The sequence below is a fragment of the Anas platyrhynchos genome, chromosome 7, assembly GCF_047663525.1.
Source record: "Anas platyrhynchos isolate ZD024472 breed Pekin duck chromosome 7, IASCAAS_PekinDuck_T2T, whole genome shotgun sequence".
Lineage (NCBI taxonomy): Eukaryota > Metazoa > Chordata > Aves > Anseriformes > Anatidae > Anas > Anas platyrhynchos.
Genome location: NC_092593.1, coordinates 1066270 through 1091455, shown reverse-complemented (window position 1 = coordinate 1091455; position 25186 = coordinate 1066270). Strand labels below are relative to the sequence as shown.

The 25186-nt window shown below is 52.9% G+C and overlaps 3 protein-coding genes across 6 annotated transcripts in view; 1 reads left to right on the top strand and 2 right to left on the bottom strand.

The window, feature by feature from the left end:
* ACVR1 (activin A receptor type 1) overlaps positions 1-4567 on the bottom strand; it is a 59280-nt gene extending 54713 nt beyond the window's left edge. The window contains exon 1 of the mRNA XM_027457892.3: positions 4407-4567. Within this exon, the coding sequence (XP_027313693.1) occupies positions 4407-4414 (8 nt within the window). The 5' untranslated portion in view covers positions 4415-4567. The remainder of the gene's footprint in view (positions 1-4406) is intronic.
* Positions 4568-11836: 7269 nt separating this feature from the next.
* Positions 11837-20352, top strand: UPP2 (uridine phosphorylase 2). Its single transcript, XM_005027638.6, has 7 exons — positions 11837-12052; positions 12551-12668; positions 13677-13835; positions 15587-15701; positions 16216-16425; positions 17858-18004; positions 18438-20352. The coding sequence occupies exons 1-7, from the start codon at positions 12027-12029 to the stop codon at positions 18617-18619; spliced, it is 957 nt and encodes a 318-aa protein (XP_005027695.4). The 5' UTR covers positions 11837-12026; the 3' UTR covers positions 18620-20352.
* Positions 20353-20553: 201 nt separating this feature from the next.
* The window catches only part of CCDC148 (coiled-coil domain containing 148), a 63101-nt gene continuing 58468 nt past the window's right edge, over positions 20554-25186 (bottom strand). For all 4 annotated transcript variants that reach the window (XM_027458217.3, XM_027458218.3, XM_021277557.4 and 1 more), the window contains 3 exons: positions 25038-25155; positions 22657-22797; positions 20554-20800 (listed from right to left, as the gene is read on the bottom strand). In XM_027458217.3, the coding sequence (XP_027314018.3) occupies positions 20654-20800; positions 22657-22797; positions 25038-25155 (406 nt within the window). In that variant the 3' untranslated portion in view covers positions 20554-20653. The remainder of the gene's footprint in view (positions 20801-22656; positions 22798-25037; positions 25156-25186) is intronic.

The following is a 25186-nucleotide window of genomic DNA, read 5'->3' as shown; positions in this document are numbered from 1 at the left end:
CCAGCCCACCCACACAAACACAAGAGGCAGCTTCATTGCAGCGGGCAGCCCTAAATAGCACGGCCTGTTTTAGGCTGATACAAACACGCATTTTGTTTAACTCTGCATTTGCTCCTCGGGAGGCTGCCAGCTCCCCCCTGCTCCCTCCGACTGCCAGCGCAGGTCGCTGAGCTCGGTGGAGGGACCTGTGGCAGCGAGCAGAGCCCAGCCGAAGGCAGCCCTACAGCTCTGGTGACGACCGGCAAGGCTGCACACGGAGGTGGCAGACGGTGCCCCCCATCGCCCCGACCGCTCACACCACCAGTGACCCCTCCTCAGCACCGGCACGAACCACGAACTGACCCCAGCTGGAAGCACTCCGGCAGAGAGATGGAGTTTCACCAAAATTAATGCCCTCGTGCAGCTCACCACGTGGCGCAGAAGTGCCAGGAGAGCAGCAGGCACAGCAGGCGGGGAGGCAGCCTGCTCGCCCAGCAAAAGGGCTGGGGCAACCACAGCGCCGGCTGCGCGGCCAGGAACCCCGGGCCATTCGCAGCGAGGCTGGAGGGGCCTGCTGAGGCACACACATGCACGAAAGCAGCCATCAGCAGCTTGCAGGACTTCAAAAGGAAGCCACCTCGAGCCTCCCAGCTATCCGCCCAGCCAAAGGCTGCTGTCGAAAGGCTGCCAACCTGCTCCTACTGTTACAGGATACGCGCCAGACACACAGCAGACCTGCAATTAGAAGAGGTGTTTGTTGGACTCTCTGCCGCAGCTTATTAGCAGAGAGGCGAGGTTTGGAGCTGCTTTTCTCAGAACTGCCTGACCCCACTGAGCACAGCTACCTACAGCCGCGCTGCACCAGCCCTCCTGCCCGCTGCCGTCCCGCTGAGGAGCCCTGGCCTCAGCACCCTGACAAGGAGCACCCCAGGTACGCAGGGTGTGAGGTTCAGAGCTGCAGCACCAGCTCTGCTTCTGCAGAGGAGCCTGGGGAACAGCGTCGGTGCTCTCCCCTCTCCCTACCTCCAGCTCTGCTCAGGGCAGCCCTCAGATCCTCCCCTTGCCTCGTGCCCCAGGGAGCTGCCACCAGCCGAGCTGTTTGTGCTCACTGACCTCCCCGACCGGCTGCTGGCTGCTTTCTCCAGGACAGACGGGAGCCAAGTTACAAGGAACAACACACGGCCACGCGCATCTTCTCAGCAGCACCAGAGGTAACAGCGCAGAACCGTGGCCTGCCACTCAGAGGAAGGGGCAGTGCTCACCCGCAGCAGTCACTTCTAGCAGTGCAGCCGTTCAGCCCCCTTTCAGGTCAGCAACAAACTGTGTGCCCGGCCCAACCACCTGCCGGCTGCAGAGGCTGGTGGCTGATGCCTTGGAAGCAGCGTGGGGACACACACACAGGTCACCTGTCCTCCCCTCTGCCCCCACGCCTCAGAGATGCACTCCCCAGCCTGACACTGCACCCAGACCCCCACACTTAGCGCTCCGCTCACAGACCCAGAGATATCCAATTCCTTTCTTGAAAGGAGAATCCCCCTCCAGTGCCCCACAGGCACCACACAAACGCTGCCTTTTAGAGCCACTGCCCCTTGCCTACACACGATATTCCCCAGCTCCTGCATCAAGAGGGATAAAGTACAATCATCCCTCCGTTTGCTCACATTTCAGTCACGAAAGACCTCTGCAGTGTTTCCTTCCCGACACTTCCCTCCTCAGCAGGAGTCGGTTCCCTGGACACGCCGCAGCCACAGCGAGCAGCCCCGCGCAGAGCTCACTGTTACCCCAAGAGCTTAGGGAGCTGCGCCGCCTTTGCACTTGAAAAGAAGGGAGCACAATCGCTCCATCAGGGACTTGCTCCTGGGGCTTTAGGGGCGTTATGCTAACGTGCAGGCCCGAGGAATGCAGGAGGTGTTCCCATCGCAAGCAGGCAGCTCTCAGCCCCACAGGCCCTTAGCCCACTGCCCGGCTGCCAGCACAGCCAGCAGCCCGCGGAGCAGCCCTCACGGCCAGCAGCAGCTCGGCAGGCGAGGTGGAGCTCCGAGGAGCAGGAGGAATTCAGCACGAAATGAAAAGAACAGATCAAAGGAGCCCTGCTTAGAGGAGGGATCGCATAATAACCGGCTGAGGCGGTGATGCAGCACCTGATGTTGACTATTCACCAGCAGATGAATCATCAGGTCAGTTCTGGCCTTCCAGGGGAAAGCTGGCCTCTGAGCTGCTAATGAGAACACCACCGGGCTTCTGCAGCACGCCGCTCCTTCTCCCACGTTACTGGGAACGTCGCCGCACCGCCAGCGCTCCTGCCAGAGAACAGGAGCATCCCACGAACCAGCATGAAAGCAGCACTGAGGAGCCTGGCCTCTGTAATCACGGCTCGCTGTGGATCTCGTTATTCAAGAACAGCTTGGAGAGCACCTCCTGAACGCCAGCAGGACGTACAAATGCAACCCACTGCGAGGCAGAGACCTGCGGACACCAACTGCGTGCCCCCAGGTGATGGGACCACATCCTCAGGGGTGTGCCAGCAGCTCCAGCTGGGACACAGCACACTCGTACCCCAGCCTGGCAGAGAAAACTTGCACTGTAGCTGCTCTGCCACTCACCCACAGTCCTTACCTGCTTCTGAAAGCACTACTCAAACTGTGCTTTGGCTGCAAACAGCTAAAGAAGAAAAGAAAAAAGTTGTTTCTCGAAAGCATCTCCATTAAATTCCTCACATTTTGTAGTCAGTGGCACTTTCTAAATTGATGAGCTCAAAAAAAACAGAACACACCTTGAACTTTTCTGAATTCAGGTTTCCAGCACCGCCAGGAAATACTGGTGTTCCTCACCTCACAGATGCATACAGTTATGTAAAAAAACTAAATGGCTTTTCAGTTCAGACACATTAAGGACCTGTTCAGAGCAGGATTTAAAAGCTGTGTGTTTAGACAGTGTCAGCTGCTGTCACTAACATGCTCTTACACTATCTCAGTCTCACCTACCCCCAGGTCTCAAGGCAAGTAAGCCATCCCTGGACACACTCGCACACCCTCGTCACACCAAGCTACAACAGATCCCAGTGGATCTCTGAATTCTCACACAGAGGCTGGACAAGAGCAATTATCGCTCCGAGACACCACATTCAACACCACCGCTGGCTCCTTCCGTAGCTGTGTACACACACAGACCAGTGGGCTAAGCTTTTACCCATTTACGCACAGAAGAGATAAAAGATACAAGAGCAGATGCTGGGATCCTCTTTTGAGAGGAATGGGAGCAAATCAAATACCTTTTCCCCCCGTTGGCAGGGGTGAGGCGGTTAAAAGGGGGCCTAGCTATTTTAGGCCGGCTGTCCCTAGATCCTATTTTAGCATCAGACTTTCGCTATATATTTAAGCATTGCTTCAGAGTCCCAGCTGGCAAACAGAAAATACACACGGCCGCGCTGGCATCGTGCCCCTGCCTCTGTTCTCCTCCTGCCCCGGGAGCTGCCCTGAGGAGCTGGAGCTGCCTTCTCCCCCCCAGAAGCTCATGGCACGTGGCAGAGCGAGGCGAGGGCAGAGCAGAGGCTGAGCGGGGCGGCTCAGCCGTTTTTATCCCTCTCCCAGGCTCATTTGCATCCCTCCCAAACGAGCTGTTTGATGTGTCTGCTGATGCTGCGTCTGGCAGCCCTGGCGAGGTGACGCAAGGCTCCGCGCTCCCCTCTCCGGACACGGACAGGGCGGGCAGCCAGCCCCGTGCCAGCCTGCCCCTCGCCAGCCCCGGGGCTCCCTGCGGGTTCCCTCGCACCCCTCCCACCTGCGATCCCCAGCACAGCCGGAGTGCAACGGGGAGAGAGCCGGCTGTGAGCTGGGGGCACACACCTGGATGGGAGGCTGGCCTTGCAAACAGGTTTCGGAGGGACGGGTTACGTGCAGCCCTGCCCTTTCACCTCGGCTCCCAACACATCCGTGCCCTCCTGATCTTTCTGAACGGGGTGGGGGCAGCTCTGACAGATCGCCCAGCAGGATACACGCAGCCACCTCCACACGGTAACGGAGCAGGCACTGGGGTGCCAGGCACCGGCCACCGCGGCCCTGAGGGCAGCCCGGTGCCTCCCGGCACGTCAGACGGGCGGCCCCACGCCCAGACAACGCTGCCAGAGCCGCCCCGTGCCCGGTGCGTGCAGGGCGAGGCCCGGCTCCCGCAGGCCCGGTGAGGCCGCACCGCGCTGCTCCGGGTCCCGCGGGCTGCGAGCAGCGAGCGGCGCCCCCCGGGCTGCCCCGGCACCGAGCCCCGAGCGGCGGGGAGCGGGCAGGGCCGGGCAGGGGCGGCCGCTCCCTGCTGACAGCGCCGGGCCCGGCCCCGCCACCCCCCCCCCGGTGCCCGCCGGGAGCCGCCTCCCCCCCCCCCCCTCACCTCAGCGGCGCTCCCGCCCCGGCCCCCCCCGGCCGCTCCCCGCTCACCTCCCCATGGCGGCGTTATGGCGGCGGCGGGCTGGCCATGGGCGGCGGGCGGCCCCGCGCGGCCCTGTCCCGGCCCCGTCCCGGCCCTGCCCCTCCCGGCCCGGCCCGGCCCGGCCCCGCGTGCCCCGCGGCGCGGCGCTGACAATGGCGCGGGGCGGGGCGGCGGCGGGCGGCACGGCCCCGCCCCTCCGGGGCACGGCGGGCGGCCCCGCGTCACTTCCGCCCGGCCGCCGCGCCGCGACCACGCCCCCTGCCGGCAGCGCGGGGAGCGGGGGCGGGGCCTGGGTGGGCGGGGCCTGGGTGGGTGTGGCCTGCGGTGGGCGGGGCCTGAGGCGGGCGGGGCCTCTGGGGGCGGGGCCTGTGGTGCCGGGTGGTGCCCCCCGCCGGGCGGTGCCGGGTGGGCTCCGGTGTGAGCGCGGAGCGGGCAGCCCGCCCCCAGGTAATTAACAACAACGGGTAATTGCTGCCAGCCCAGCGCTGCACAACTCACACGCCGTTACACGGCTCCGTGCGGCTCGGCCCGGGCCGTGCCCAGCGCCCCGCAGTGCGCCCCCGGCCCTCTGGGGGTCCCCCTGACGCCGCGCAGGGCCCGCAGCCGGCAGCCGCCGGGCGGCAGCTTGCGGGGCCAGAGAGGGGAGGTGCAAAAAATGAGACAAAATGAGGCAAAATGAGACAAAGTGAGACAAAATGAGGCAAAATGAGGCAAAATGAGACAAAACGAGCTCCTACAGCCAGAGCTCACCGGGCAGGAGGGCAGCACGACGCTCCGAGTCCAGCTCTTTTCAAACGCCCTTCTCTAATAAGGAAAATATTTTTCAAATTAATGCAGTTCCTGCGCAGAACGGCAGACGCCACGCTCTGGAAGTGTCGGCTGGGGATGGCACCGAGGAACCAGCCGGCGTTCGGCTGTCCTGCTGGCATGGCAGCTCGTCACAGCGGATGAAATGTATTTGCTGTCGATGAATTGGTCTTTGACAGCGGGAGCATGGTCTGTGCGAAAGCCGCCAGCCAGCCCAGCCAGCAGGGCCCTGTCCAGGCGCTTTCCCCTTTGAAATGCAAACGCTGCTGGCCGCAGTCCGGCACTCGGCCTCGCCTGTGCGACTGCAGGGCCTCTGGTTCCCATGGGTCAGCCCCAGAGACCTGGGTCTGAGAGGCTCGGGTGCCAGTTGTTCCAGGGGTTAGCCATTAACTCTCACAGCGACGCCTGCTTCGTGGCACCGTGTGCGCTGCCAGCAGCCCGGGCCGTGTCGCACCGCTCGCGGGGCGTGCTTCGTGCTGACGTGCTTCGTGCTGCTTTCACAACCTGCCCGCAGCCCCAAGGCCAGCTCCTTGGCTCCCCTCACCCAGCACCCCAAGGGCTGGGGCTGGCAGCAGTCCCAAAAAGGGGCTCGCTTCCACCCTCGCCCGCTGCCGGGTGCTGCTGCAGGGGGACTGTGCTTGCCTCGGTTGAATCAGCTCGGGTCTCAACCCATGTAAGTGAGGGCTGGCTCTGCATCTGAGGAGTAATTTATCTGAATTTCTGCCCCATGAAATGTAGCAGCCATTACAAGTCCCATTTCTAAATCATCAGAACAATCACACCGGCGCTTACCAAGTGCAGTTCTGCCACTGCTGCCATAATGGGAACTTTCATGTTCGAGTTGCAGGAAACAGAATTGTGCTGCAAATGGATGAGAATACCGAATGAAGAAACACAGTCACACTGCTCCTGCAGCTGCTAAAACAGTTTGGGTTTTCTGAGTTTTTTTCTTTTCTCCCCAGCACATTGCAGCTTACATTGCAGCCTGGCCCCGTGAGCAGCCGCTGGATGGGCACCGTCACCGCAATCCCAGGCTGCTGGCCGCGGTGGGCAATACTGATGCAAGTGCCCTCGGCAGCAAACAGAGGGGTCTAAACAGCTGCCAAGCATTGGCACCTCCATGGGTTCAGAAAAGAAAAGAAAAGGGGAAAAAAAAACAAAAACAAAAAACACACACATACACAAAAAACAGTCACATTGATTCATTCCCAAGCTTCTCTTTTTCTGCTTTTTTTTTTTTTTTTCTTGTAAAACCTCTGTGTCACCCATCCTGGCACATCACATACAGGCTGAGGAAGAGTCAAAGTCACACAGCTCAGCTCTGTCATTATGCAAAATATGTGACCTTCTCTTTTCCTGACTTGTACGGGGCAAATCATTAACCCAGCTCTCTCTGTGCTAACTTCACATGCAGTTCATTCAGTTTTCTGATGAATTTATAGTTTTGAATGGCTAAGAACCTCATCTGTTTAAAATGCTCAATTTTCTAAAAATAGGCTATTTAGAGCACTTCTATTCCACTCTGTTTGGTACAGGAACAGAGGAAAACAGAGTTTTTTGTGTCTCAAGCTAGAAAAAGACAAGAATTGGAAGGTCAATGTTGTGGATGACTTTCAGGGGGATGAACTGATTGGCTTATGCCTACCTGAACTGAACATCGGCTGAACATCACAGCGCAGGGACCGCAGTCATGGAATCAGGCTTAGCCAGTCTAAAACAGGTTTAAGGCAAAATGGGATTTTCTGGGATAGTTTCATCCTTTATTGTACATGCCTCATATGCTTGCAGTAAGTGGCTGGCAGTAACACTTAAAAATGACAAGGGACATGCCAAAAGGGTGCTTTCAGGAGGCTCCTGCACTTCCTGAATGGCAAAAGCCCCGTGCCCCACATCTGGCACAGCACCGGAGGTGCCGTATGCCCAGAAATCCCTCACCTCGGCCTGCAAATGAGGCAAGAACTGGGTCTGCCATCAGCAGCTGCAGGAGATACCAGGCCAGGACACCTCCTCTGTAGGCAGCATTTAGTCTCTTCACGTGTTTCCATCTCAAAATATTTGGATAATGTGAGGTCTGGACAGCTCATTTTTTAAAATGGAACCAGTGTAAGCTCATCGCTGCCTGGAAGCCCCCAATCCTCGGCAGGGTGCAGGAAGCTGCTCGAGCAGCCCCGTGCAGAGAAAGCTCAAATCCTAACAAGGCCGGCACGCGGAGCAGTGCAGCAGGGACGGCCAAGCACAGCCACCCTGCCTGGGGACCTGCTCGTCCCCTGTCCCCGCAGGCACCCCGCCTGCACAGCGCATGTGGGCAGGAGCCGGTGGCACTGGAGAGGACAGGGCTGGGACGTGCTAGGCCAAGCCCCCGTCTGCTGCCTGAAGAAAAAATATTTCTCATCCTGTTTTTGAGCTGTGATTGGCCTCGACAGGCACAGTGGCTTGGTGAGCTCCACAGAGGCCCTGTGCCCTGCGCCTTGTTGCTGTCAAAATCTCCTCCCAGCCCTCCTGCCTCTGCCTGCACCCACAGGCACACAGTGCCTGTCACACGCACCCGTAGGCCCAGCGAGGGAAGGACGAAGGGATAAAAATATCCCTGAAAAAAAAAATAAAAACCCTAGGCACCATCTGGATTCCAAAGCCTGGAGAGCAGGAAAATACCAGGCAGGAAGGGAGCAAGCGCAGCGCTCGGGGGAGCGCATGGACCAGCACCGGGTGCGGCAGCCGGTCCTGAGTGGGCCCTGACTCTAGTCCCTGGCATGTCCCCAGGGTTTGTGGTGTCTCGTTTCTTCTCAGGGTGTCTCACTGACTTCTCCCAAAGCCACGAACAGATTTACAGCAATACTAAGCCAGGCAGAGAGAAGAACCAGGCAAGCTGTTGATCAATTCCACATTTTGCCTGCCTTGATCGCTATTCTGGACCTGGACTTTCAACACAGGGAAGGGAAGGGGCAAGGGCAGGGAAAGCTGCGTGCTGGTGGCACATTGCCTTGTTTTATCAGGTAAAAACAATCCCAAGTGCTTTTCCTGCTCTTCCGTGATGATCACTAGAAATCGGCTCTGGAGGAATGCACCAGACACCTCCCAAGCTGGGCATTTTCATCAGCTTTCTGCTAACGAGCTGCGACTGATGACCTAAAAGCTGACACGGACACGCATCGTGCTCAGCGGCCAGGGCTGCAGCATCGTGCGTGTCGGCAGAGCCTGGGCACCACGTCACGGCGGAGGTATCACGGGAGAGAAATCAGAAAGGAGCCGACCTGAAGAGGCACTGCTCGGGCTTGCTTGGAGCAGACATGGCAGCAGCCCGGGCAGGACGCGGCAGGCAGAGCGTCTCTGATGTGCAAGGAATGACGTGCAGCGTCTATTTTAAACCAGCACTTAGCAGACTAGAGGTGTTGGACGTGTGCAGGAGCGCTGGCTCTCCCGAGCTCTTCACTCGCTCAGAGGCTGTCTGCATTACCATATGCTACCCTGCCGTGCGCCTCAGCCCGCTTTATTTGTCATCCCCTAACACATATGCTCGCAGCTCTGCTGCCTGGCACTCGGTGAGTCTGAATTTCGCTCTAAACCAGCCACAAACACACACTCAGGGCTCCGGGCTCTGTTTCTCACCTTCATCACTTCCCCACCTGCCTTGCAAAGAGAACACGGCCCCGCAGCGTCTGCCACCACGGGCAGGACCGCGAACCACAGCGGGGGCACAGGCAGCGGGGAGAACGGCCCCAGCGATCAACCGAGGGCACACCTGAGGCATCTGGAGGGGGACAACAGCACGGAAAAACAACACAAAGGAGGAACCCCAGAGCGAGAGCTCTTCAGTACTGACCAGAACCTGACTGGGCAGCGAGCCAACCCGCACAAAGACAAGCTCTGAAACTGCCCCAAAATGTGCATGGCAGTGGCAACTGCTGTCCCTTCACTTCGGGATCAGTTCTGGGAATCCAAAAGCACAAGGCAGACGTTTCCCTCAGGCTTGTTTACTTACAAAGAACACGCTCATTCCTTTTACCTTGAACACGTCAGGGACAAACACCACCGGGAACATTGCTTACTCACAGCTTCTCAGCCTGCCTTCCCAGGCAGAGCTTTGTCCCACGGGGATTTCTGCCTCTGCGCACTCCACAGGGCTGCTCTCCAAAGCCTTGCCTTTTGCCTCTTGGACGCGTGTAGCCCTGTGAGGGTGCTGGGTGACCCTGCCCAGACCCAGCGGGGCAGTGCTCAGCCCAGCGGCACAGGGCTGCTGGCAGGGAATATGCGATGCTGAGGTGTGCTGGTGGCCTCGGTCCCCAGCCCAGCCTGCGGCATGGGGCTGCTCCTGCCCCACGGCAGCACCCAGCCTGGTGCCCAGGAAGCCAAGGGCTGGTGGTCACACCACACTGAGCCCATCACACCACACTGAGCCCATCACACCACAACGTGCCCGTCACACCACAACGTGCCCGTCACACCACAATGTGCCCATCACACCACGCCATGCACAGCCCCATCCACCTCGCCTGCTGCAGGAGATGGTACCAGGAGCAGACCAGCATCTCTGCAGGCTGAACACAAAGTGCCCTTTGGATAGCAAATCCAGGGCAATTTCTTCCTGGGCAAGTGCAGAACCAGTCAAAACCCTCTGAGAGAGGTCTTACATTTTTGGCAAAGGAGAGATGTGCTGTGGCTTTGCAACCAGGTGTGGCTGCAGCTGAGTCCACACTGGCCACCCGCCCTGCGCACTCCACTGGCAGCAGGCAAGGATATCACACATTGCAGTTGGGTCCACTGGAATATTATTTTTAGTTCTTAAGTAAATATTTAGCTAAAAATTCACCTGTGCACTCAGGAAAATTATTTTGTCATGAGACAGTTTACAATAGCACAAGTGCAGATCTTGCCAGACATGCAAAAATACTTGGCTGCAAGTGTGAAGAAGGGGAGGCAAGGAAATCCTGCACTAAATAGACGAAGCCAGCAACCCCTGCCCATAGGATCTCGCTGGCTCGGGGCAATACCCACCCTGCTTCACCACAGGGTCGCTGGCATGATGAGAGCTGTCTGTCCACCCACCACTCTGCCAGATCCTGCCGTTCCCTCCAGCCCCGCTGAACTTGCTCCCAGCGCAGGCTCTGTCGGTCGCAGAGTGCCAGCGGCTGGGCTCAGCTCACTGCAGAGCTGGTGTTGCACTGCACCGACACTGCTGTGCCACGGCACGACCAGCACCTCCTCCTCCGAACCTCTGCAGGCTGCAAGGCAGTGCTCGAGCGGCTGGGAAGTGGTGGAGCGGGGTGAGAGACTTGTGCAATTCCTTCTGCATCAGCTAGGCTCCCGACACAAGTAGATGATTTCTGTGCCCACTCATCCACAGACTCATCTGGGCTCTGAGGCGCAAGCTGTTCTTTCTGCTTTGTGCATCGCCAACAGCAATAGGTGCTCTGCAAGCCAAATTAGCCTCAGCGGCGGCTGGGTGCCGGCACCGACTGCAGCACATCTGTGCAGGCTGCGGGTCCCCCTCAGCCCCGCTCCTCCAGCGGTGTGGGACCACTGGCAGCAGGATGCTGACTGCATGTGGGGCACAGAGCATGAGCAGGGCGACCTTGCGCCCCTTTGCCAAACAAGCAGGTGCCAAAGGAAGCTGGCAGACCCACGGCAAGCCAACACGGACCTCAGCTCCACCACGGTGCTTGCAGCCAGCAATTGCAAGTAGCAAACCTTCCTGGTGTAGTCTCCAAATGAAGTCATGCCAAGTGGACAACACTGCAAAGAGGCGCATGACAGTCCCTATATGAACTGCAAGGTGCCCGAAACATTTAATGCTATGCTGAGAGAGACGAGTGTCTGTGTGACTGACACAGTCCAAGACTGCAGGAAGCGCTGCATGTGCGTCCCCAAGGACACTTGTTCTGCGTACCTCTCATTGCAATCTGGTGCACGCTGAAAGGAAAAGGAAAAACCAAATCCATATCCCTCAGGAGTGCTGTGGAGTGTCAGCAATAAGTCATCTTTGGCAGGAATATGTTAACAGCATCCAGAGAGGAGAGAACTTCATCTGAGCAGAGAAACCATTGCAGCCTGACTTTGGTACAACTCCAGCAAGTCTGAAATGTTCATACGGGCTCTGCTCCAGCCCTCCTCAGATCCTTCCTGATCCCGTCTTGGGCAAGACGTCCAAGTTACACTTCACTGTACAACTGGTTCGTAATGCTTATTTGACTTTTCCTGGTGTTTTGCAATGTTAAGGGCTTGGACACGTACATGCTTTGAAATGTCAGAGGCATCCCCGCTGCCAGAAGCCCCACCTGCAGATACGCTGGGCTGCTCTGGGGAGCCGAGCGCACCACGCTCCGGCCCGGGGTCTGTACCATGGCACCTCATGCCCTGGCATGGGAACACGCCATGCCATGCCATAACACACCATGCCATAACACACCATGCCATGCCACACTCCTGGGGCCAACACACCGGTCACACAAAGCCATCACACACGTGTGCCAGCCCTGCAGCCCTGTGCTGGCCAAAGGGCAAGCGTGCGTGCAGCCGGAGGCGTGCCAGCAGCGACACACCTGCAGGGCCAGCCAATGCGGGGCTCTGGGACCACGTCCCGGGACAAGCAGAGCGCTGGCCTGGAGCAGGAACATCTGGCACCTACCGGACAAATGGGAGCGGGAGGAGGGAGGTGGTCCTGCTGCTGCCTGGGGTGTTGCACAAAGCGGGGAGGGTATTTAACCCCCTGCAGAGCCGCCTCAGATCCCTTCCTAGCTCCGAACGCTAACAGCTGAAGAAACAGCAGGGTGTTTGCCTCACCTTTCCGCAGGGTATCGCTTTCAGCTGACTCTGGCAGAGCCGTCATGACTGAAACAACAGGTTACTCGGGGTGAGTCATGGGAGAGGCTTTGAATTTGTTTTAGTAAGACAAGAAAAACGTTCTCTGGGTTTTCTTTAAGCCTTATTTATAAAATTGGCCTGTATCGTTGTTTAGTTGCTTTACATCTATTAAAGCACTTGGAAAGGCAAGGTAAACTGACCTCCTGCCGTCCGCAGAATCTGAATTTAATTTGCACTTGTACTGCTCGGCAATTATTTGGGACAGTACAAATATAAAATCCTGATTTGCTACGAGCTTAATAAGCTGTCACGTATGAGGCATCACAGTACATTACCTGCTAGGTACTTCCAGCAATGTTGTATCAAAGAAAGAGCTAAGTCTGACAAAACTGATGATAAATATCAAGAACCCCTTTCTGCCAAGTACGTAGGGACAGTAAGACGCTGCTGAAGGGGCTCCCAGAAGCAGTGTGAGCAGGACGAGCGCTCGCGAGGCTCTGGCAGGAGGCAGCCGCCCGCTCACCCGGCTCTGCCCCTCTCCCCGCAGCGGGGGGCCCGTCCTCATCAAAAACCCGCACCTGGACTCGATGGAGGAGGACATTCTGTATCACCTGGACTTGGGAACAAGGACGCACAACCTGCCCGCTATGTTTGGGGACATAAAGGTAAGTGGCAGGGGCAGAAGCGAGGCAGCAGCTCCCAGGCCCGCCGGCTCTCTGCCCCTTGTCCCGCGGCGCTGCCGTCCCGTGCCGGGGCCCCGCTGCTGTGGGCGCTCCAGCTGGAGCAGGACCTGGCCTCCTGCAAAGGGTCTCGGTGGCTTGTTCTGGACAGAAGGCCCAACAGAAAACTCTCCTTTAAAATACCTGCCGGTCGGTAAAACCTGAGGTTATTTTGGCCTCCCTGTCAGAGGCCAGGCAGGGAGCACTTGTCCAAAGCATCCGAGCTGAGCTTCGTGTGCTGGAGATGGGAGAGAGGATGTCCTATTTTTAGCTGAGGCCAAAGCACAAAGCTGTCAAGCACAGGCTGTCAGAGCTCCGATCCCACATTAAATCAGAGCAGGGGAAGAGTCATGGAGCCACGGGGCTCGAGGAGCCTGGCGCAGCCATCACCACGCGTGGGCTCCCCCTTCCCTGCGGGTCAGCAGCGCTGCTCGCACAGCCACACGCCAGCCCCCTCCTATGTTTAGGGAGCATTTTTTGTTTCAGTATAGAAATTGAGAGTGTTTGTCCCTTTCCTCCCTGACTCTGTGGCCTCCGTGTCATCAGCAGTGCTCTCCAATTGCAGCAGACTCTGCTGATAGAATAAATAAAATGACAAGCCACTCTAACATCTGGCTTTGCTTTCCTTTGCTGGCAGTAGGAATACTAACAGCTTAAATTGGCCAAATGTATTACAGTGAGATTGCTTTAGCTTTTCTTGACCTGGAGCTGCCACCCAGCTCTGTGCAGCTGTGCGGCTGCCTCGACCCAGCACAGGCACAGCCCCAGGGGAGCACAGCCTGGCTTTCAGGGCAGCTCCTGGCGCTGAGACCCCGCTGCTCCAATGCCCCCCGGCTGCCCGTGAGGAGGCAGCGCTCGCTGCTCGCATCTGGTGCAGCCGCACACTGTCGCGTTAGCACTGACTCGATGCCCGTTTTAGTGAGAAATGCCCACAAATTCACATTTTACACCCAGTTTGTCTGCGTTGGCGGCAGCCCGAACAGGATGAAGGCGTTTGCCCAGTTCATGCACAAGGAGCTGGGGCTCGAGGGCAGTGGGGAGGACGTGGCTGACATCTGCGCGGGGACGGACCGCTACGCCATGTACCGCACGGGGCCAGTGCTCTCCATCAGCGTAAGTACCGTGAGGCTCCACGAGGCTCCGTGAGGCTCTGCCGTGCTCTGCGCGCCTCCCTGCCCCGGCACCATGGCCCCAGCCTCGGGCACAGCCTTGGCCCAGCCGGCGCCAGCCTCTGCCCTTGCCTGGTGTTCAGCCCTTGGCACCACCACAGTCCCTTGGCCACGGTTGTCCTCTGCGTGCCCGACACCTCCCATTTAGAGGGCGCAGTGCTCAGAATGAGCAGGCACGCATTTTGCTCATCTCAGCAGTGTGGCAGTTCACCAGGCAAAGACCAGTTCCCATCACGAATAAATGAAATATTGCCAACAGCATTGCACTGCCATGGGCTCCCAAGTGAAAACCTTGCCCCATTATTGGTTCCTCTGGGAACAGTGGTGTGTCTGGCACTGCACAGGGGCAGGAGCAAGCACAGGCTGCGCTGGTGGGTGCTGGTGCCCCAGGACCCGCTGCTGCCACTGCTTTTTCAGGCACGGGATCGGTCTCACACCTGGTTCACGGGAGGTGGCACCGCTCAGCCGGGAGGGATCGCGTCTGGTTCCTCTGACAGAACCGAACCAAACCTGACTGACAGAGAAGCTCAAGGGAGCCGATCTGGCAGGATCCCAGGGAGAAAACCCTGCGGGTTTTGCTCTGCCCCACCTGGCAGCAGCTGTGCCGGGGCAGCAGCCACGCGGCCGCCACCGCCCTGTCGGGCACGAGCCACCCGAGCACAGCACCCAGCGGCTGCCAGCACCGCCAGTTTGCGAGTTGCTTGGATACACAGATGAACTCGAATGTACCGGAGGCAGGAAGACAGCTTCCTGCTTTGAATATTTACAGGGAGAATAATTTTTTTTAGACATTGTCAAATAGCTCAGGCTGATGTTCCAGAATAATAACATGCAAATGTTTTCATATTTAAAACGTGATAGAAGACTGTAGACCATCAGCCTCACAGCCAAAAAGAGACGTTGCAATATGAGGACTGACTGCCAACGTGCTTCTTCCAATACATTTCCTTCAGGCTATTGAACATGATGGAAAGGGCAAAAAGAAAAAACAGAGGCCTTTCTCATGAAAAAAAAGGCTGTACTCCCAAACACCTTTTATTTTTAAAGGTGAAACTGAGAAAAGGACAGTGACTGAGCAGCAGAGCAGAGGCCTGAGAGGAGACACGAGGGAGCAGAGGAGGGAGCAGCCCCAGCAGCCAAGGACTGAGGGGGGCACCAGTCCCTGCCGAGGGGGCCGAACCCATCCGAACCCACCCGTTGTGCCTTGTGCCCAGCAATGTGGGAGAGGTGCTGTGGTGTGGGCAAGGACAGCTGGGAGGCACCCAGAGGAGTGGGGGCTCTGCTTCTGCCACATCTCACCACTAAGAGTACGATCAGGACATGACAACACAAGCAGCAGGTGGCATAGGGATGAGCAGTGTGAGGAAGCGCTTGGAGCATTCAGCTGCTGGGGTGCATTTGTGAGAGCGCTTCCCTGAAGGAGAGACACCACCGTGCCCCATGTAGTGGTCCCTGGGCACAAACACCAGCACTACGGACAAGAACCTTAAAACCACCAAGGGGAGGAGAGGGCTAGATGCTTTGCCTGGGCAGGCTGCAAAGACATGAGAGGTCTCCTGCCCCAAAAGACACCTGCTGCTGGCCTCACCATCAGGAAGAGGCCACAGTGTAATCCTGAGCTCACTGTGGTCACGTACCTGCCACCTGCTGTGGTGTCACACAGAACAACCCTTTTCTTTTTTCTCCTCTCAACAGCACGGGATGGGCATCCCTTCCATTTCCATTATGCTTCATGAGCTGATCAAACTGCTGCACCACGCAAAATGCCGAGACGTTACTATTATACGCATCGGTACTTCTGGAGGCTTAGGTAAGCTGTCTCAGTAAGGCCTTTTTCCAAGCAAAAGACTATTAATAGAAAAAAATTCTCAGCAGGTGATGTAGTTACGAGCTTTCACATTTTGCCAAGTCCTGCGATATCAAACACCAAGACGATATTTTATTTTTGGGTTAAAACCCAGGACACTTCCAGCGACTGGTTTAGCAGATTTGCAGGTTTTCGTTATGCCTGCCAGGGCAGCAGTGCTGCTCGTGCCTGCGCAAGCTGGTGCTGGGGCGTGGTCTCTGCAAGCCAGAAGCAATTAAAATGCCATCACTCGGTACATTCCCACAGTCACTTCCCATGTGCTGATTTTCTGCATTTTACTTACACATCTGTGCCACTGCATAAATTTCAATTATTCTCTCACATCTGTTTTGATAAAAAAATAAAAAAAAAAACCAACACTCACATAGGCAGCTAGTGATACTTCTCTGTCATGCTGAAGTCTTCCAACAGGTCACAAGTGCCACGAGCACTGGCTTAGCCTCACTTTTTTTCACAGGGATCAAGGCCGGCTCCGTTGTGATCACGGACACGGCCGTGGACGCCTCCTTCCAGCCGCGGTTCGAGCAGGTGGTGCTGGGCGACGTGGTGGTGCGCAGCACGGACCTGGACAGGGAGCTCGCGGAGGAGCTCCTCGCCTGCAGCAAGGAGGTCCCCGACTTCCCCACGCTCATTGGGCACACCATGTGCACCTACGATTTCTACGAAGGTAAGCGTGCTCTGGCTGTTCCCCCCCCTGCAGACACGGTGCCAAGTGTTCGTGCTGCTTGGCAGGCAGAACCACCCATGCTAACGATCCTACGGGCTGCAGGAGCTGACCCGCTGCTTTGTTCGTGATTTCGGAGGTCGCGGGGGGCTGTACCTCCAGAACCTGCAGTGCCCACCCCAGCACTTTGCCAGGTCACCGCCATCCCTGTCAGCCAGTCACCCCGCACTCGGCAGCTCGATTTGTAGCGCCGGCTGCACGGCCGGTGCTGCTGCAGTCAGCGGGGGCGCGAGGATCCACCCGGGCGGTGGTGGCTCCCGGGGGCAGTGCAGGTGCTGGGGACCTCTGCATGTGCTCAGGGGCCCTCCAAAAGCAGGCCGAGAGCCTCGCCCTGGCAGAGAAACACCCCCTTGCCAGCACCCCTCCCCTTATCCCAGCAGATGGGTTGCGCTCAGCTGTTTCCTATGAGACTGTAACTTCAGAATCACCAAACACGAGAAAAATGTCAGGAAGTGTGCGATGTTTATGTAAACAAACTTTGGTTACTCTGGAACTGTTTCCTTTGCAAAATGAAATGCTGATTACAGAGTAGATGAAATGTAATAAATGAAGAATTAATAATATGAGAACTATTTATAAACCTTTGGATCTGCTTGCAAATGCGACCATCTGCGTATTGCTCGAGGCCATGTTTTATTTAAATAAAAAGCCATTAAGAGGGTTAACAGTAGGAAGAGCAATAAAATGCAGCGCTCTGCCCAGGTTGGCACTGCCGCAGGTGTGTGTTTTGCTTGCGCAAGGGATGTTGTGTGCTGTGCAAGAGGCGCAGCTGCACAGGCCCACGGCACGGCAAGGCCCACGGTGGGAGCGCCAGCGCCCCAGGGCCCGGCTCCCCGGCCGGTGCCCAAGGGGGAATGCGGCTCACAAACAGCTCCGGCTGCCTGCACCCACAGCGCTCCCTACAAAACCAAACCAAACCAAAACAAAACAAAACAAAACAAAACTAAATTAAAGGAACTTTCCTCTCCCTGATTTTCCCACCTTCACAGCTTGCCATGCTGCTGCCACAAAGATCTGGCACTGCTAGGATCTAAGCTGGCAGACCTGCAGCTGACGTGCACTGCCGAGCTCAGAGGAGCTGTGAGGATTTGCCCCAGCAGAGTGCAAGACACCCCCTGTACTGAATCTCTGTGGTTAGTCTTCCTTTTTACAAGTGTTAAAACCTGTGTAGTTCTCTCCTCTATACAGACATAGCATGCTAGCTTTAAAAGTTCAGGTTAACTGGAACATGAACTAAGTAGCTATGCAAAGGAATCTTGGTTGGCTTCATACAAAACGTGGGCACTGCAGGGCTTTCCAGAGGAAGCTCCCCCCAGGGCACGGTGGCAGCAGCCCTGGGAGGACAAGCAATGACAGCCCTTCATTTCCTTTCAAGGTCAGGGGAGATTAGATGGCGCGTTGTGCTCGTTCTCCAGTGAAAAAAAGCTGGAATACTTAAAAAGAGCTCACAAGGCTGGCGTGAGGAACATCGAAATGGAGTCCACGGCGTTCGCTGCCATGTGCAGGCTGTGCGGTTTGAGAGGTGAGTCCCTGCCGCCGGCTGCTGCCCCGGCCGTACCTTCACCCGACACGGGGCTTGGGTTCGTTATGAGAGCCAGTTGACCTGAAGGCCAAAAACACATTCCTAACTACTTCCACTAGAAAAAAAAAAGTACTCTAAAACAAGTCCCATGGCTCAGTAAAAAAAAACAAGTTTGTTTTAAAAGGTCTGAGTGTGTGTCAGGCAAAAAAAAATGTGATTCCCCTCACCCCTCCCTGCTGGACATGCTTGTTGGCAGCAGAGGTGCGGCTCTGCCCCCATCTTGCTGGCCCACGGCCCCCGTGCGTCCCAGGGCTCCTGCTGCAGGCACGCAGGGAGGGCGGCGCGAGGGGCTCTCCCCAGGGCCTGGTGCCCACCGCAGCGCAGGGGCTCCCTGTGTTCCGTGTGGTAAAGCAGTGCCTGGGCCACCTTGCAGCTGCTGTTGTCTGCGTGGCGCTCCTGGACCGCCTGGAGGGGGACCAGATCCGGGCACCCCGCGAGGTGCTGCGGGAGTACCAGCAGCGGCCTCAGCGCCTGATCGCCGCCTTCATCCGGAGACGCCTGGGGCTGTGCCCGCTGCCAGCGACTGAGGGCACCACCGACCGGCACGGCCTGTGAGCGGCAGCTGGGCCCCGGTGCCGCCAGCGCCCATGCACACACCGGGGGCACACGGGACCAAGCCCTGGCACCGAGCAGGCCCTTCCTAGGAAGCCAAAAGGAGGAACTCGGTCACAACGCGCTCCCCCAAGGCGCTGCTGCCCATGTGGCTGGGTGTCACAAACACCGCGGTGCCGGAGCTGTGGGCCTCGAATGGTTTGAATTGCACCGATGTCATCGAGCATCCAAGGAGAGCAGCAGTGAAATTTGCTGAGGAAATGAGTGTGTCACCAGGCTGGCTCCTGCTCAAGGAACACGAAGGGCTGTCCCGTTGGGCTGGCTCCTGCTCACCCTGCCCCTGGGCAGAGGATAACTTTGCTTCAGGTGCATTGCCAAAAGCAACGGCATAGCAAAATTAATTTGCACTTGAGAACAGTGCTGTTACTGCTGTTACGACAGGCGTTCAGACTCACATTCATGCAGTATGGAACGGTGCTTGAACCTCGTGTGGCCCCAGAGCCCGGCAGGGCAGGGAGCACACACCAACATCTGCACCAAGCTGGTGTCACCAGCTGCAGCCACTGCTCCTCCACACCACACACCGAGGATGCAATGATCTCTAAGTGTCACCATGAGCTGTAAAGGGCCAAATTGCTCCCGGGCAGTGGGTGGAGGGGCTCTCACAGGGGTGTGTGTACAGCCTGGCCAACTTCCTACTGAAATTGCTTCCAGTTTTGAAGGCTCACTTACAAGGTCGCTTGCAAATTCATTTTGACAGCTTTAGAACTATGAGATTTAAGAGTTCAGATAAATAAATTTTTTACATATTGAAAAACTTCCAGTTCAGGAGATTCTTTCGAAAGCTCGGTTCTGCCCTACTCACCCCTTGGTGCACTTAGTAATTCTACACTTGGTGTAGAGTTACTTGCTGTGTCAAAGGAAGACGATCTGATTTCCATGCCAGGTAAGGAGGTATGTGATAGCCAGCAGTAAAATTTCTCTCTTGGTGTTTGCCTTATTTGCAGCATGGATTCTGCTGATAATGCTGATAGGCCCTTCTTGATCCTCATCCTCTGTTTCTCATTTGGGTAGTGAGGAATTACTGTCCACTTTGCAAGGCGGTGGTAGGTTATGTGATCCATTAACGTCTATAAGGCATCACAACATTATGCTAACGAAGCTCCTGTTAACATCTAGATACACAGATATGGATGTTCTGATATTTATTGTCCTTTTTGGTAAAGCTGCTAAGTGTAACTTGTTTACATACAGAATAGATTTCACAGTCATCTTATGTAAGGCTTGAAAACGTAATCACTTACAAAATGAAATGGCATCAATTTCCCTTTCATTTAGTAGAATTATGTTCCATAGCTTCAGCTGCAAAATAAAGATCCCAGATCTGAAATGGTATTTCTAATTTATAATTTATTCTGAAAGAGTAATCGTCAATATGAAATTGTTTGCATGATTGGTTTGCAGTAAATATGATGCAGCAAATTGGTTTCTAAATATAGACAAAGGTTAAGTTTCTTCTTTTAGTAACCAAGGAATAATAGGAACATTCATGATAACGAAGATTTTATAATTAAAAGAATCAAGTTCTCAAGCAACCTGGAATGAATTATGTATCATAATTACTATGTATCACAGTGTAATCTAAAGTGACTGTGAAGCTATTTTGGATTTATGCTGTCAATTACAAAACAGAATTCCTACCTAAGATGATATATATTAAATTGGCCAGTAATGTTTGTGGGAGTTTTTCATGTAAAGGTGACCAATTTTCTGGTAGAGGGGGACATGGAAAATTCTTCAGCATTATTCTATAGCAGCCTACACCCACCAGATTTCCATAAAACCTTCACCAAGGCAGGTGTAAAATGGTGTACTGAGCACCGTATAGGAAAGGCACATTACTTTTTTTTAAATGATTGTACACAGAGACAACAAAGTAGTCCCACTACATGGTCTATAGGAAATTTATTTAAAGTTTTTGCATAATGGCCCACACTACATCCCTGAAGCTTCTCTGTTCTTCGTACGTGATGTGCTCTACCTTTTAAAAGCCGTAGATTCCATATCTCTTCTTGGAAGTTTCAGTGGAGGAATTTTTGGTAAAATCTCTTTTGCGTAAAGTGTTTTATGAAGTCCAGCTTCTCGAAGAGCTAACTCAACTCGAATTCTAGGGTCAGAAATGATCTGTTAAAACAAACCACAGCAATGATGAATAGAGACAAAATGGTACTTTCCTCATATGCGCAGTGTATCTTACAGATTAACTATCAATGTATATATTCAAAAAGTTCTAAAAGGCAATTACAAATATTATGGTCACAAAATAAAGCTTTTAAAAGCAGAGAAACTCTATAATGAACAAGCATTATCTCACTGCACATATTTTGATATAATGCTTCTTAATATCAATGGCAACAGCCTATTTTAACAAAGAGTCCTGTTTTTTTTTTTTCTCAGCAAAACTCAAAGGGCAGATGAGAAACCTGAGTGACTTTTAATTCAGCCTACTCACTGAATAGATTTTGACTTTTCTGATGTTCCCCATCAGCCCACCCCTGCTTTCAGCACACAACTTCTCATCCCTTAGTGTTTGCTTCTATGGGATCTGAGTGCTTCAAATGCATTTATGATTTTTTCACAGCACTGCCTTGTGACTACACATCAGTACCACTTTCATTTACACAACAACAACTAAAGCCTAGGGAAATTAATGCTAAAATCTGTCAAAAGTTTAGCTGACATTATTTGTAAGCCCCTTTCAATTCTTCCTTACATGGGCTGCGGCAGGGAGCACAGGACGTACAAGAGTCGTGCTGCTTTCAGTTCCAGCTCCACCAGCAACAGTGCCCAGAGCTGCTGGGAGGACCGACGCTGGGGAACGTCACTTGCAGCCACTGTTGCTCTGGGATGGAGCGAGCTAACATGCTTAGCAGGAACAGGTACTGCAGTCTGGACAGTATGTAAGACTGGCTGAGGTTGAAACGGGCAGAATATTCTGAGGATTCAAGTATCCACCTCAAATATACATGTACGTTTGGATAGCATTTTCAAGCTAGGCTTTTCAAACCCTCACAACATCAGTCAGATTGGGGTAATTTTTCATAGCCAAACAAAAACCACATCTCTTGTATTTCAAATGATTCCCTGGAATTTGGAAATTATGCAGACAGAAAGAGAAATGCTATGATGTAGCTCTATGGAATAAAAATTTGAGCTGCACTCCCCCTTTTAAGACATTTTAAAGCTTCTCAGTTTCAAATGCATAGACTGAGCAGATGGGAACAGTAACGGAAACAAAAAACCCTTCCCTGTGTTGCTTCATTACATTTGAAATAGAGCTCGCACTATTCTCAGCAGTCTGAGTGACCTGAAAACAGGAGTGCAGTTACCTCAGTTTCCTGCTACATCTACACCTGGCTGGTTGCTTCTCCTTGAGCCACTGTATATTACATTCCAACTGATTTTCCATTCACCAACAGTGAGAAGACAGTCGAGATACTGATTTTCAGTTTATGAAGAGATACATAATATGGTTCCAAGGAAAAACGTACCCCACAATTAAGTTACCCATGACATATCTTTCTACAGTCAGGAGGACTTTCATGCTGAGGCACTTAATTTCAAGTTCTTAGTACAACACTAACTGGAATAAGTGAAAAGGAGGCACTTTTTAAAGTAAATTCCTAAAAGTGTAAAACGGGTGAGTTTTGAAATGAAGGAACAGCAAACAGATCACTCAAAACACCCAGCGCACCCAGGAAGTGCCCAGTTGGCTCCGCTCAGTCCATCCATCTAGCCCAGTAGCCTCAATGGGCACAAATGTCTATTGTGTACACTCCTGCTGTGCTCCTCCAGCATCTACAAACATCTGGTCAGAGAGCTTACTCCACCTATTACTCCTCATGTTTTTACTTTTACACATACTATACTCTATGTTCTACTGTTAACATCACTATTTCAGCTACAAGATCGCTATCATATATTGCTCTCATGACATTCTTGCGTACAATAAACCATACTGTACCATTACAGACAATTACCTGCTCTTCACTGAACGTATGCAACTTGAACAGTGGCTTTTGAAGAACAAACTCTTCCTCGGTTCCAATGCCCATCCGAGCTTTAGATGCCACTGTATCAGCCACTACTCTAGCTGGATCTAATTTTGCAACAACGGAAACCTGAAGTATGAAACAATATGAAAATAACAGTTACTTTATCTGTTTAGACACACAGTGAGAAAAGGTCTTATTAATAACACACAGCCTTTCAGAACGCGATCATTTACCTGGTTTAGGAATTCCAAAAGTAGACTTAAGCCAACTTGTCCCCATTTATAAATATTGTAAAGCTGACAACTTGAGTCCAGAGCATGAGTATCCCCTCCAGGGATGCTGAGCTGGGTCTCAAGACCAGCAAATAGCATTCTGCATCATACTGCATATGCTGAGAGAGCACTCAAACCCTGAATACGCACACTGCTTTTCTTCAACATCTGCTGAGGGCCAATGTCCACCAGAGCAGCTCAGGGGCTCTCTGGACGCCTGCTAGCAGCAGAGCACCCCCCAAGCCATGTGCTGTCAGTGATCTCTAAGAAAGTACTGTAACAATATGGAACAAGAGGGAAAGATCCAACTCGTGAACACAGTAAAACTCTCAGACTGCACGCTGGAAATGGTAGGAAGCCCACTTTGACAGAGACTGATACTCAGGGAGATTTTTTCCAGCTTCCCAGTGGAGACAATTTAATTGGCTGCACTTAATATAGCAGTGGGCACGCCTGGCAAGTACAGAAATGTTATAATGTGGAGAACTGCCTGTTATGTGGGCAGGCTGAACACGCAGTAACCTGCATACTTATGAATGCCAATTGTCAGTCCTTAAAAACTGAAAATAACCTTGAAAGCTGAATGGCAGCTTTGCGTTAATATAGTCAGATACAGGCTAAAACTACTTTGGAAAATACAGAAAGATGCATGAGCAAAATAATCAGTCAGGACAGCAAATGAATGGCTAAAACAAGAAAAAATATTTAAAATATCTATAATTATTTTTTCTACCTCTCTTTTTAATAAAATGTCATCTTCATATTTACCCTGTGAATATACAAACTTTATGATTTCACTGGAGATCTTAATTATTTTTTTCCACATATGACAAAGGGGCATATTTTATGAAGAAGTATTTCGTCAGTGTGAAACACAAAGAATAAATATTGATTGGAAAAATAATGAAGCAGGAACTCTTCCATCCTGGTCAAAGGCAATTCTAGAAGCATTTTCTAATTTGGTAAGAGAATTGGGTCAGTCAGTTCAGATCATGACTCTCAATCAGCCTCTGATAAAATACGTTGTAAAAGGCGATGCACTTCAACCAGTAACTTAGAAAAGACATTAAAGAGTTCTTTAAAAGAATGCACTGACAAACTAAAATCATAGTTAATATGACAAAATATATAATTGGACAGATTCTTAATGTATTACTGACTGGAAATTAATTTGAACTTAACAGTTTAAAAAATGACTGAACTAATGGTCCCTCTGGCTTCCTGTTATTCCTGTTATGCTCCCACAGAAGATAGCTTGCAGTATTTGAACTCTATTATGTTTTTCTTTCTTCTTGAATTTGTACTCCATAACGCTGAAGTGAAAGCACTTAAAAGGCCACAAACAGCCCACAAGGGACCGAGGAAAAATTTCACTGGCACACTGAGATGGTTAAACCTAAAGCCAAAGGACATGCTGAAGGTCACGGCTGCACCACTGTATTTTTCAGTACAGGTAGTCCGGGGTGGAGAACTGCTGTATTAATTCTGATTAAATTATCCAAAATCAGAAGGGTTTAAAGAGCACCTTTTCTCCTTCCCCTATTTTCCTTTGGCTGCACATCCTGGAGTGCAAAGAATTTGAACTCTGGATTTTTCCTTTTAATTTTTGAAGTAAAAGCCAAAGAGATAAGATACAAAAATATATATGAAGGAAACATTACTTCTTCAAAAGTCAGCATGAGAAAAAAAGTAACTTTGTACATTTACTATAGCAAACGTTAGCAAGAATTTTCTGGGATGTCCTTTTGTTCTTTTCAAGGTAAGGTGTAAAAGTTTCATAGCTTTTCATTTAAATTTCATTTAATTTTAATTTAAATTACTCATAAACCTTGCCTGAGACTCAAGGCAGACTTATGATTTAAAAAAAAAAGATAGAAGACATATCTACAACAAATTACACTGTAGAAGCTGTTGATATAACATCTTAATGTTCCAGTTGTCAGTTACAAAGCACACATGACAGAACTAATGGCAAACTTAAAGTACATTTTAACTTCATTTATTTGCTTGCGACTATTTTTTTTAAATCTTCAATATGACAGTATGTGTTTGTATATTTACTGTGCATGAAAATACTATATATAACATAAACACCTTTTGTCGGAGTGCTTCAAGGCATTTCTCTTTTTCTTCTTCTTCACGTGCTTCTTGAAGGGCTTGTTCCTTTTTCTCCAGGAACCGCTTGTCTAGCAATGCTTGTCTAAACTTTACCCTGTAAAACAGCATGTATACAAATGGAAAAA